At 40.4% G+C, this 14552-nt stretch overlaps 1 protein-coding gene across 1 annotated transcript in view; it reads right to left on the bottom strand.

Moving 5' to 3' along the window:
• The window catches only part of ARHGEF4 (Rho guanine nucleotide exchange factor 4), a 177150-nt gene that overhangs the window by 20529 nt on the left and 142069 nt on the right, over positions 1 to 14552 (bottom strand). The window contains exon 5 of the mRNA XM_042993883.1: positions 1611 to 1783. Within this exon, the coding sequence (XP_042849817.1) occupies positions 1611 to 1783 (173 nt within the window). The remainder of the gene's footprint in view (positions 1 to 1610; positions 1784 to 14552) is intronic.

Raw genomic sequence — 14552 nt, 5'->3', positions numbered from 1 at the left:
GAAGGCACTTCCTTACCAGCAGCAAGATATGACAGACCAGAATTTCACCCTCAAGTAAGAGATACACAACTATGAAAAGCAGACACAAGACCTCTAACAATGCAGCACTGATGGCCAATCAAATATCCCCACAACTGTTCAGAGTCTCTAAAAGCTTTATGTTAGCAATCCTTCCTCACTATCATCCTCATTGCTGGAGAACCCACCATATGCCAGGTTATCTATGTTATTTCAGTTAGTCCTTATGTAAGCTTATGGCTATCCTTGTTTACAGTTAAGTAAACCAGAATTCAGAGGGTTAGCTGCTCAGAGCTTTACGCCAGGCAGGGTACTGGGCAGGGAGGAACTCCCATCCAGGAGTGGGAGGCCCCAAAGTCCGGATTCTCCCCTCTTCACCATGCTGCTCTCCACCAGGGCTGGGGCCCAAGACTGAGGAGGGCAGCCTGAGACTTCAAGAAAAACCATTATCTGTGAATTCTGCTTAAGAAGACATAATTTTAGGACATCTTCCATTCAAAATAACTTATGAGAAGCACTTAAAGAAAGGCTTTATGTATTGGAAAAATCAACTTATTTAACTTATTTGAATATGTATTCTTTAACAAATGGATCTTGAATAAAGCATTATTCAATGACTGTTTTAAATCATTTATTCAGAGCTGGGCCTGGGGAAAGAGTTCATCCACCATCAACAGTTTGTAACCATCTGTCCAGTAAGTAGGTAATAAGGACAGGACACTCCTTGAGGGTTTCTGAGAAGCCCACCAGCCCACTCATTCACTCAAACTGTAAATTGATCCCTTCCGAGGTGTAAGATCCTGGGTGGTCAGATTCTGGTTTTGATGAAGCATTAATAGATAGTAGCTCATGACTAGGAAGAGAACATGGTGTTGTTATGGATGTGGGTTATGGACCACATTATGTTTAATGCCCCCCACCCCCGAATTAAAAGCGAAGAAGGGGAGAAAATAGGAGTATAAGTGATAAAAAGAGAGGAGTCAAGGTCTCAAAATTTCTCTGTCCTTGGACAATGCAGAAGGAGTGCTCGGTATGGGAACCAGTTTTGCCTAGAGGAAGTTTGTCACTAATTTCTTCTGCGTAGGTAGGAACAGAAAGAGAAAAAAAAAAGAGTAACTTGCACACAGTTGTCATAGCAACCATAATAAGTTTTGAGCTCTAGGAGTCAACAGGAAAGAAATCAATTTTCACTTGCCTCACTCCCCTCCTGTCCTGAAAACTTCTTGGAGGGAGGAGGCTAAGCCCTGGCCTTCCTTCCACCAAGCAGAGTTCCTGCATCCAGGAATTGGGTAGGATAGACCAGTACACTTTGATTGTAGGTCCTGAGTCATGCCTGCCATTCTGGGTTCCCTGTAGGTCCATAAGGGCAGAGGGGTGGGCTCTGTATTTGGGCTAGCTCTGCTAGCAGATACCACATCCTAAAGGGAGAACCACAGGCTCAAATGGTGTTGTGTGCATGCTGGTGCCACTGCCATCTGCTTGGAACACAGAGCCTGTGGACATCTAGGTCTGTGTGAGCATGCTGGACTCATCCTGACAGCCAAGCCATCTGTCCCAGTCCCTTCCCTTCACCCATGCAGCCCTGACCCTACCTCATTGATGGCCAGCTGCTCACCACCCCCTCCAGGGTGGCTGTAGTGGTGGCTGGAGCTGTGCAGGTCCTCATACAGGTCCTCCTCACTCCCTGCCTCGTCAGCACGGATGGCCGGGTCCAGAACTCCATCAGGGATAGCTGGAAGGAGAGACACCAGCTGGCAAAGAGGAGCTGAGGAAGAGGGACAGGCAGAGAAGGAGATCACCTTTTTCAGGATAAATGCTCCTTCGAGAGGAGGGAGAAGACCTGGGAACTAGTTTCTCAAACCATTTTTTGCTGCAAAATCGTTGTCTAGTTGAAAGAGGGCACTGGTTGACTTTCACCCCATCACTGTTAATCACCATTCAATTCCCACCAACTCCATAAACAAGGAAACTCATATATCTGCCAGAGCATGGCATTCAAGAGCCCCTCCATCTGAACCAACATGCCAAGTCTGATAGAAGGCCCTTAAGAATAATGCTAACAATTTATTATGAAATATATATATATATATATATGAATATATGTATTTGGAGATATATATATATATATATATATATATATATATATGAATATATGTATTTGGAGATATATATATATATATATATATATCCAAAGAAATATAGTATATACATTTAAATATAGGTAGAAAATTAATAAAATGAACTCCCATAGTACTTACTCTGTTTAAGAAAAACACCAGAGTCTTAGAATTGAACCACCTGTATGCCCTACTCCAATTGCATTCCCCTCTCTTCTCTCTTTCCTTTAGGGCTATCCAATATTTCAAAGTTCTATAAATCATACCCATGCTGTATTTAGCATTTATTTCTGTCAAGTTTTGCATGGTTTGACCTTACATAAATGGGACCATCCAGTAGCTTCTCTTTGACTGACCTTTCTTTCTTTCTTTCTTTGTTTCTTTCTCAATTCAATTTTTTTTTTTTTTTTTTTTTTTTACTCAACAGCTTTTTTTTGGGTTATGCAGCTGTGACTGATTCAGTCTCACTGCTGCACAATCTTGCATTTTATGAATACGTCACATTTTACATACCCATTGCACTGCTGGAGACATTGGGTGCTTTTCTGTGTTGTTGCCAGTGTGAACGATGGCATTGCAAACATACCTACAAACCTCCTGGGCACATGTCTTAGAATTTCACCTCGGATGGTGTTTCTCAGCTCTTTCTCATTATTAACCCCTAAAGAGCCTTTTATACATGGTTTTCCTAATCATCTCAATGAAAATTTAATACTACAAATACACCTTGTGTTTGTTTTATGTTCTGTGGCTCTTTGGAAAGCCACAAACTATCACAATACCTAAGATTTTTGCCCCCTTTGGCAAAATTATTACCCCTGGTGTGAAGTCATGCTCTAGGGGGCAGGTGCCCAGGTTTGGCATTCCTGGGTTGTAGGTATGCCAAACTGTTTCCCAAAGCTATTCTACCACTTAAGACTTCCGACAGTGTGTATGAATGTTCCCACCACTCTGAGGACTGGCATTGTCAGACATTGTTGACAGGCTGATGGGTATGGAATCATATCTTACTGTGGTTTGAATTCACCCGTCTCTGATCACTAATGAGGTAAACACACCTTATCTATACTTATGAGTCACTAGTATCTCCTTTCATATGAAATATCTATGTCAACTGAGCTTGTTGGTCTTTAATGTAATCATTAATGTAAAAAAAGTTTATTTCTATGTATATATATATATGTACATACACTGCTCTCATTCTCCATACTAAATCTTTGTCACCCACATGTATCATAAATATGGTCTCCCACTTTGTGGCTTGTCCTGTCTCCTAATTTATCAATCTTGTCCTATATGGTTTTGTGTTTAGGAAACTCTTCCCTACCTCAAAGTTACAATATTTTCCTATGTTATTCTTCAATGTTTTATAGTGTTTTTGTTTTGTTTTGTTTTAAGTAGGGCTCATGCCCAGCATGGAGCCCAACATGGGGCTTGAACTCATGGTTCTGAGATCAAAACCTGAGCTGAGATCAAGAGTCAGACACTTAACTGACTGGGCCCCCCAGGTACCCCCTATAGTTTTTCTTTTGACATTAAGTTTTTATGCAATTGGGAATATATTTGTGTATTGTTTATCGTGTATTGTGTGGGTTGGAATCTGTGGTACTGTGATTTATAATAAGAAATTTGTATTTGGTCTTCCACAGGGTCCAGGCAAAGACCTCCTAAAACCCTTGGGAATATCCAGTGATAAGAGAGATAAAGGTTTTTTGTTACGTTAATCTGACTTCCAGAAAGCCCCTAGGTAACCTAGGGATGGGGATGGTTGCCAGGGAAACAACCCTGAGATTAGAGGTTTAGAATTTTTAGTCCCATCCCCCAACCTACTTCTGGGGCAGGGAGAGGGGTTGGAGGTTGAGGTAATAGCCAATGGCCAATGATTTAGTCAATCATGCCTACATAATGAAGCCTCTATAAAAACCCAAAGGACAGTGTTTGGAGAGCTTTCTGGTTGGTGAACACACGGAGACTGGGAGAGTGGCATACCTGGAGAGGGCATGGCAGCTCTGTGACCCTTCCCGCGTTACTTGCCTATACATGTCTTCCATCTCATTGTTCCTGAGTTATATCCTTTTATAATAAATCAGTAATCGGTCAGTAAAATGTTTCTCTGAGTTCTGTGAGCTACTCTAGCAAATTACTTGAACACAAGGTGGGAGTCAGCTGGAACCTCCAATCTACAGCCTGTTGGTCAGAAGCACCTGGAGTTTGTGACTAGTGTCCAAAGTGGGAGAAGGGTAGTCGTACAGGACTGAGCCCTGTTAATCTGTGGGATCTGATGCTATCTCCAGGGAAAGTGTGAGAATTGAGTTGAATCGTAGGACACCTCACTGGTGCCTGAGAATTGCTTGGTGGTGGGAGCACACATGATAATGGGGTCCAGAACCTTTAGAATCCAATTTCATTTTTTCTGTAAAGATAAGCGATTGTCTTAGCACTATTTGTGGAATAGATGGTCCTTTCCTATGGATCCATAATGTTTGCTCTGTCCTTAAATCAAGTTGTTGACTCTATTCTTGTGGGAGGCAGAGTAATGGACCCCCAAAGATGTCAAAATCCTAATCCCTGGAGTCCATGAATATGTTATTTTACATGACAAAGAGGAATTAAGGTTGCAGATGGAATTAAGTCTGCAAACCAGCTGACCTCAAAATAGGGAGATTATCCCGGATTACCCGGGTGAGCCAAACATAGGTGAAAATATTAACTTTCAAGACTCACCTCAAGCATTACCTCCTCTGTGCAAGTCTTATTAGACATCATCACTCCAAGGACTGACATCGGCTTCTATTTCACTCCCGAGGTGCTTTGTACAGACAATGGTTATGGCATTTATCATACGTCCCCTATATATTGCATTGTCTGACTGTCTCTCCCAAAGGCAGTAGCCATGCCTTATTCATTGATGTAGACTTCTGTAAGTGTTAAAGAAATGAATGAGTAGACAGATGGGTGGGAGAATGGTGTACAGCGGAATGACAGAACAGATGAATAAAAAAGTGGAGAGATGAATAAATGAACGCAGAGAGGCCTAGAAGAGGAATAGTTGAAGGCAGAGCCTATGAAGCCTGGCAGAGCCAATACCAGGAATACAGTTAAAGTTCCATGCATGTGGCTGAATATGGAAACAGAAGCATGTGACTTGAGAGCAACATCCTGTCCCTGGAACTGACCCGAGAAAGCCCTCTGCTCTAGCCTGGCAGCAATGGTCTGAGCCCAGCTTGGGGGCAGGAGCTAATAGTTCTGCCACTCACCCACGCAATCAAGAGTCCCAAGGAACCCTCATCATTTTTATTTGATTTATGTTTTTAAATTGTTTTATAATGGAAAGTTTGAAATATGTACAAATGAAAAGATGACAGTGTAAATGAATCTTGTACACCCATCATCCAGCTTCAACAATTCTCAACATGAGGGCAATCTTGCTTCATCTTTATCCCCTCTCCACAGATCCAGGATATGACATAATTCCATCTGTAAATACTGTAGTATATATTTATAAGAGATGAGGACTCTGTCTTTATAAAAAATGTAGCTGCAATACACATCTAAAACAAACTATAATCCATCAAAGGTTGTCTGAGTGGCATACCTTCTCCTCTAGAGCATTAAAAAAACTTTTTATTTTGAAATAACCATAGAGTGTAGGGAATTTGTAACAGTAGTGAAGAGGTCTTGTGTACCCTTCACACAGTGATTACAGCTTATGGAATTCTAATATAATATCACAGCCAGGAAAATGACCTTGGTACAATGTGTGTATATGGTTCTAAGTCATTTTATCACCTGTGTAGATTTGTGTAACCACCACAGCAACCAGTATGTAAGCTTTAGAGGTTGACTTTTTCACTCAGCCAAAGGCCCTTGAGATCTGTCTGAGTTGTTTGTATTTAAACCTCATTCCTTTTTATCGCTTACTAGTATTCCATGCAATGGGTTTACAGGTTTGTTTAACTATTCAGCCCACTGACGGACATCCAAGTGATTTCCAATTTTACACTGTTACAAATAAAGGTACTAAGAACAAGTTTTCATTTCTCTGGGATGAATGTAATTGCTCAGGAGTGTAATTGCCAGGTCATATGGCAGAGCTCAAGGAAGGGCTTGACCTCACGAACTGTGAGATCATGACCTGAGCTGAAATCCAGAGTCGAACATTCATCCGACTGAGCCACCCTGGTGCCCCAAGTGTTTAGTTTTTTAAGAAACTGCAGAACAGTTTTCCAGAGTAGTGGTACCATTTTACATACTCACCAGTAATGTACGTTTCTCAAGAATCCTTACCTGAATTTCGTATTGTCACAATTTTATATTTTAGACATTCTGATAGGTGTACAGTGATATTGCATCATGGTCTTATTTTGCATTTCCCAAAGGGCAGGTGCTGTTGAACATTTTTTGATGTGATTATTTGTCATCCATATATTTTTAATGGTGCAGTATTCCTTCAGGTTTTTTTTTTTTTGCCTCTTTCCTAATTAGATTGTTTATTGCTTTAATGTGGAGATTTGAAAATTCTTAAAAAACACTTTTTTTTATCAAGTAAACTCTGCCCTCACCATGGGGCTTCAAATCATGATCCCAAAATCAAGAGTCATGTGCTCTCCCAACTGAACCAGTCAGGTACCCCTGAAAATTCTTTTTTTTTTTTTTATTTAAAATGTTAAATTATATATATTTTTAAATATTTTATTTTTAAAGTTTATTTATTTATTTATCTGTGAGAAAGTTATTTATTTATTTATTTATTTATTTATTATTTATAATATGAAATTTATTGTCAAATTGGTTTCCATACAACACCCAGTGCTCATCCCAAAAGGTGCCCTCCTCAATACCCATCACTCCTCCCTCCCTCCCTCCCACCCCCCATCAACCCTCAGTTTGTTCTCAGTTTTTAAGAGGAGTCTCAGTTTTTGTTTTGTTTTTTTTTTTTTTTTAATATATGAAATTTACTGTCAAATTGGTTTCCATACAACACCCAGTGCTCATCCCAAAAGGTGCCCTCCTCAATACCCTTCACCCACCCTGCCCTCCCTCCCACCCCCCATCAACCCTCAGTTTGTTCTCAGTTTTTAACAGTCTCTAATGCTTTGGCTCTCTCCCACTCTAACCTCTTTTTTTTTTTTTTTTTCCTTCCCCTCCCCCATGGGTTTCTGTTATGTTTCTCAGGATCCACATAAGAGTGAAACCATATGGTATCTGTCTTTCTCTGTATGGCTTATTTCACTTAGCATCACACTCTCCAGTTCCATCCATGTTGCTACAAAAGGCCATATTTCATTTTTTCTCATTGCCACGTAGTATTCCATTGTGTATATAAACCACAATTTCTTTATCCATTCATCAGTTGATGGACATTTAGGCTCTTTCCATAATTTGGCTATTGTTGAGAGTGCCGCTATAAACATTGGGGTACAGGTGCCCCTATGCATCAGTACTCCTGTATCCCTTGGATAAATTCCTAGCAGTGCTATTGCTGGGTCATAGGGTAGGTCTATTTTTAATTTTCTGAGGAACCTCCACACTGCTTTCCAGAGCGGCTGCACCAATTTGCATTCCCACCAACAGTGCAAGAGGGTTCCTGTTTCTCCACATCCTCTCCAGCATCTATAGTCTCCTGATTTCTTCATTTTGGCCACTCTGACTGGCGTGAGGTGGTATCTGAGTGTGGTTTTGATTTGTATTTCCCTGATAAGGAGCGACGTTGAACATCTTTTCATGTGCCTGTTGGCCATCCGGATGTCTTCTTTAGAGAAGTGTCTATTCATGTTTTCTGCCCATTTCTTCACTGGGTTATTTGTTTTTCGGGTGTGGAGTTTGATGAGCTCTTTATAGATTTTGGATACTAGCCCTTTGTCCGATGTGTCATTTGCAAATATCTTTTCCCATTCCGTTGGTTGCCTTTTAGTTTTGTTGGTTGTTTCCTTTGCTGTGCAGAAGCTTTTTATCTTCATAAGGTCCCAGTAATTCACTTTTGCTTTTAATTCCCTTGCCTTTGGGGATGTGCCGAGTAAGAGATTGCTACGGCTGAGGTCAGAGAGGTCTTTTCCTGCTTTCGAGGAGTCTCAGTTTTTAAGAGTCTCTTATGGTTTGGCTCCCTCCCTCTCTAACTTTTTTTTTTTTCCTCTCCTTCCCCTCCCCCATGGTCTTCTGTTAAGTTTCTCAGGATCCACATAAGAGTGAAAACATATGGTATCTGTCTTTCTCTGTATGACTTATTTCACTTAGCATAACACTCTTCAGTTCCATCTACGTTGCTACAAAGGGCCATATTTCATTCTTTCTCATTGCCACGTAGTATTCCATTGTGTATATAAACCACAATTTCTTCATCCGCTCATCAGTTGATGGACATTTAGGCTCTTTCCATAATTTGGCTATTGTTGAAAGTGCTGCTATAAACATTGGGGTACAAGTGCCCCTATGCATTAGCACACCTGTATCCCTTTGGTAAGTTCCTAGCAGTGCTCTTGCTGGGTCATAGGGTAGATCTATTTTTAATTTTTTGAGGAACGTCCACAATGTTTTCCAGAGTGGCTGCACCAGTTTGCATTCCCACCAACAGTGCAAGAGGGTTCCCGTTTCTCCACATCTTCTCCAGCATCTATAGTCTCCCGATTTGTTCATTTTAGCCATTCTGACTGGCATGAGGTGGTATCTGAGTATGGTTTTGATTTGTATTTCCCTGACGAGAAGCAACGTATTTATTTATTTTGACACAGGGAGAGAGAGAGAGTGCAAGTGGGGGAGGCTCTGCACTATCAGTGTGGGGCCTGATGCAGGGCTCAAACTCTTAAACTGTAAGATCATGACCTGAGCCAAAGTTGGATGCTTAACCAACTGAGCCACCTGGGCACTCCTAAAGATTTTATTTAACTAATCTCCACACACAACATGGGACTTGAACTCACAACCCTAAGATTAAGAGTCTCATGCTCTACTGACTGAACCAGCCAGGTACCCCTGAAAACTCTTTATATTTTCTAGATGTGAGTCCTTTGTCAGATATGTGATTTGAAAATATTTTCTCTTAGCAGCTTATTTTTTCATCCTCTTAATAAAGGTTTTCATGGGGCACCTGGGTGGCTCAGTCGGTTGAGCGAATGACTTCAGCTCAGGTCACGATCTCGTGGTCCGTGAGTTCAAGCCCCGTGTCGGGCTCTGTGCTGACAGTTCAGAGACTGGAGTTTGTTTCAGATTCTGTGTCTCCCTCTCTCTGACCCTCCCCCGTTCATGCTCTGTCTCTCTCTCTCTCAAAAATAAATAAACGTTAAAAAAAAATTTAAAAAAAACAAAGGTTTTCATGAAGAAAAATTTTAAATTTTGATAAAGTTCAATTCATTGATTTTCCCTTTTATGGATCATGCTTTTGGAATCATGTCCTAAGAACTCATCACAAACCCTAGTTCTAAAATATTTTCACTTATGTTGTCTTCTAAAAGTCTCTTACCTTTTACATGTAAATCTATGATCCATTTTGAGTTGGGTTTTGTTTTGTTTTGTCAACTGTTGTATACCTACATAAACTAGATGATATGGACAAATTCTTAGGAACACACACTTACCAAAACCGACTAAAGAAGAATCAGAAAATCTGAATATACCTAAAATTAGTAGGGAGATTGAAGCAGTAATCAAAAGCTACCCAAAAGAGAGAAGCCTAAGAGTAGATGGCTTCACTAGTGAATTCTACCAAACACATGAATAAAAATTAGCACCAGGGACGGCTGGGTGACTCAGCTGGTTAAACGTCCGACTTCAGCTCAGGTCATGATCTCATGAAACGTGGGATTGAGCCCTGCATCTGGCTTTGCACTGATAGCTCAGAGCCTAGAGCCCGCTTAGGATTCTCTCTCTTTCTCTGCCCCTGCTCTGCTCATGTGTGCATGTTCTCTCTGTCTCTCTATCTCTCTCTCTCAAAATAAATAAACATTAAAAAAGGAAATAATAAAAATACTTAGGAATAAGTTTAACCAAGAAGGCAAAAGATGTGTACACTGAAAATTACAAAACGCTGCTGAAAGGCATTACAAAAAATATAATAAATGGAAAGACATTTTGTATTCATGAAATGGTAAAGTTAATATTAAGATGACATTACTATGCAAAGCAATCTACAGATTCAATGTAACCTCCATCAAAATCCCAATGGCATTTTTACAGAAATAGAAAAACTCCTCCTAAAATTTATATAGAATCTAAAGGGACCCTGAATAGCCAAAATTATCTAAAAAACAAAACAAAACAAAACCAAAAACAAAACCTTTACAACCTTTAAAATTAAGTTAGAGGACTCACATTTCCTGATTTCAAAACTTACTAGACAGCCACAGTAATCAAACAGTGAGCCCTGTCCTAAGGATAGACATATGGGCCAAAAGAATAAAACAGAGATCCCAGAAATAAACCCTCATTCATACATATAGTCATTTGATTTTTGACCAAGATGCCAAGACAGTCAGTGAGGGGAAAAGATAGTCTTTTCAACAAACAGTGTTGGGAAACTGAAATTCTGCATTCAAAAGAATGAAGTTCAATCCTTACCTTATATCATACACAAAAATTAATTCAAGATGAATCAAAGACCTAAATATAAGAACAAAAACTGTAAGACTCTTAGAAGAAAACAGAGGAAAGTCTTTAAGACTTGGATGGGAGAATGGTTTCTTGCATATGACTAAAAGTATGGGTAACAAAAGAAAAAATAGATAAACTGGACTACATCAAAATTTGAAAGCATTGTGTATCAAAGGATAGTCTCGAGAGTGAAAAGGAAGCCCACAGAATGGGAAAAAATAATTGCAAATCACATACCTGATAAGAGATTAATAGGCAGAATATATAAAGAACTCCTATAATTCAAGAACAAGGACAACAACAAACTGAATAAAAAATGGGCAAAAGTCTTGAGTAGATATTTCTTCAAAGAAGATACACAAATGGCTAATAAAGACATAAAAGAATGTCAACATCAGTAATAATTAGGGAAATGCAAATCAAAACCACAGTGATAACCACTTCACACCCTTTAGGATAACTATGATTAAAAAAACCAAAAAACAAAAAATGGAAATAGCCAGCACTGAAGAAGACTGAACGAACTAGGACCCTTAGGCACTGCTGACAGGAAAGTTAACAGTGCAGCTTCTGTGGAAAACAGTTTGGCAGGTCCTCAAAAACCAAAACATAGACTTACCATATGACTTAACAACTCCACTTCTAGGTATAGACCCAATAGGATTGAAATCAGACTCAAACAGATACTTATGCACCGATATCCAGAGCAATATTATTTACAATAGCCCAAAGTGGAAAACAACCCAAATGTCCACCAACAGATGAATGGATAAACAAAATGCAGTATATACATACAACAGAATATTATTCAGCCATAAAGAGGAATGGAGTTCTGATACATGCTACAACATGGATGAACCTTGAAAACACTATGCTAAGTGAAATAAGCCAGACACAAAAGGACACATATTGTATGATTCCATTTATATAAGGTACCTAGAATAGGCAAATTCTTAGTGACAGAAAGTAGATTAGAGGTTACAAGGGGCTATAGGGATAAATTACTGCGTAATAGTTAAAAGAGTTTCCATTTGGGGTGATGAAAAACTTGGTGATATATAGTGGTGATGGTTGCACACATAAAAATAATTAATGCCACTGAATTATACAATTAAAGTGGCAAATTTTATAATATATATTTACAATTTAAAAAATTACTAATATATACCACAAACCACTGAATTTTATACTTTAAGTGGGTGAGTTGTATGGTATGTGGCTTATATCTCAACAAAGCTGTTTAAAACATTGGTTGGCTATATTTGTTTCGCACTATTTCTGAATACTCTGCTCTGTTCCAATGATCTATTTGTTTATTCCTCCAATACCACACAGTCTGTACCATATAGTATTCTGTAGCTGTATAATAATTTTTGAAATTTGGTAGAGTGGTTCCTCCTACTTTATTCCTCTTTTTCAGAATTGTTTTAGCTATTCTCATTTCTTTCCCTTTTATATAAATTTTAGAATAATCTTGTCTATAGTTAAAAAAATACTATAGTTGCTGAGATTTGATAGAAATTGCATTAAAACTGTGGATCAATTTGGAGATAACTGACATCTTTACTCTGTTGAGTCCTCTAATCTGTGAACATAAAATATCTCTCAATAATTTAGATCTTTGATTTCTTTCACACTGCATTATTTTAAAGTAAATCTCACACATCATATAATTCAATCTGTAAATACTATAGAATATGTCTTAAAGATACAGACTCTCTCTCTCTGGCTCTGTCTCTCTCTCTCTGCCACACCTTCTTCTCTAGGGAATTTAAAAATCAGTGGTCTTGGGGGAAATAAAGCTCATTGTAAGAGTCCCTACTTTCCTTGCCTTTTTTCTTAGCCAGTCCCAGCTGGAGTCTCAGCAGCTCACAGGAGGATTGCTCACCTAGCAAACTTGCAGCTCAGGAGAAAAGAAAAGTGTTTCAACATGAGTGTCCCAATATTTTTATTCATTGTCTAATATCCAGCTTCCATCACCCAGGTCTAGGGTGGAGGTAGTGTTTGCATTAAAAGGAAAGAAGGGGAAATTTCTGGGAGTGAGTGGAGGCCATAGTGGGAGAATGACCCCAGGACTAAGTTAGGGAACCCAGGCCCTGGCTGGTCTGTACAAATGGGCAGGGACAGAGTTGTCACCTTCTCTCTGAGAGGTAGCCCAAACCCCTTTCTTACAAAGCAAGGCCAAGTGGAAGATTCACATGTAGTTGGCTTAAATGAAAGTGCTAAAGAGGGGAAGCAAGTGTACCACAAGCATCTTTGGGTAAATAAATACACGACCACAACATGGCCTGGTCAACACGACCAAGCCATGGCCTTGGTCACGACCAAGGTCAGTCGTGACCTAAATTTTTAATTTGTATGTAGGAAGACAAGTCAGCTGTCTGATCCACTCTAAGAATCTAACAATTTAGAACACCGAAACAGCAAAAGAACCAAGAAATCTGGATTCTAGATAAAGGTCAGCAGGGCCTTTGTACCTCTGATAAACAAACAGCACCCAAACTATTCCTTGTCTCCACTTATAAGGAAAGGCCACGGTTTTGCCAACAAGTGGAGACAGTCCCAGGGGAATCTTTTCGGTGCTGCTCTAGACCTCTGGAAATTACAGTTCTCAAAGTGTGGTCCCCAGACATTAGCATCACTTGGGAACTCGTTACAGATACGGTTTCTGGGGTTCCCAGGACCTCTGGGGTGGAACCCAGCAGGCAGAGCTGAAAGTCTGAGATTGCTGCTCTCAGTCAAGAGTCCTTAACAAAGTGACTTAACTAACTGCCAGGAAATTTCTGCTCCAGCAGATCAGGAAATACATTCTTTAGGGGGTGGCCTCAGGGCACTTTTAGAAACCTGTAAAGAGACTGGCACATAGTTGCAGAGTAAAAACAGGAACTCGAGAATGTCGGAGCATCTGGAGTGGTGAAGGGAGCCTCAGCTGTTCCCCAGGCACTGGCCAGGGGGTCCACTTACTATGCATTTGCTTCTTTCTTTCTGAATTCACTCAGAAGTACTCAGTGCTCATTGTGTGTGTACCATTAGATACACACTGGGTTCTGAGGATGTGGTGTGAAGAAGACAGACACACTCCTTGCTCTTGTGGGGATCAGTGTCTGGAGGGAAACAGGAATGGAACCATTGACAAGCGGCAGAGCTGCGGAAGAGCAAGCCCAGGAGATATTGGCCAAGCCTGGAACGTGCTGAACACCTCGAGGTTTCAGGACCAGGGGCAAAGGGTGTTCCAGGCAATGGGGGCAGCAGCATCAGGCCCCAGAAACAAGAGGGTGGGGCTGTCCAAGGACATGCAAGAGTCGTGGAATTCCAGGAATAGAGAAAGGGAAAGGGAAGGACGAGGCAAGGTCTGATGGTCACTTCTTGGGGAGGACAGCTGGTGCAAACAGCATTGTCCTAGGCAGCCCCTTGCTTAGCAACTGAAGTAAATTCTCAGGTCTGTCACCACATAGGCTTTTTACTACATCCTAGTGACATGGACAGAAAAGGTTAAATTATGTAACTCGTTCTACAGATGAGGAAGTGGGGACTCAGAGAGGTAATGTTCCTTTCGAAAAATCACCCCACTGGCAAGGAGCCAAAGCTCGGACACCAGCCAGATCTCTGGGCTGTTTTCACCGAACTGAGTTTGTTTGAATTGAGTTTGTTTACATTTATTTCTCTTCTTCTGCACGAAGGGTTCCTGCTGATGGCAAGTCAGACAAGGGATGGTAAGGTTTGTGTTGATTGTTAAAGGAGCACATAGCATAGGCAGTGCCCATGCATTCATTAATAACCTACTGCCTGCCCTGCATCGTCTAGCAGTAACCAGGTGCAGCAGACACTTCCTGC

Source organism: Panthera tigris, chromosome C1 (genome assembly GCF_018350195.1).
Source record: "Panthera tigris isolate Pti1 chromosome C1, P.tigris_Pti1_mat1.1, whole genome shotgun sequence".
In the NCBI taxonomy this organism is placed as follows: Eukaryota; Metazoa; Chordata; class Mammalia; order Carnivora; family Felidae; genus Panthera; species Panthera tigris.
This window is presented reverse-complemented; position numbering and strand designations above follow the sequence as displayed.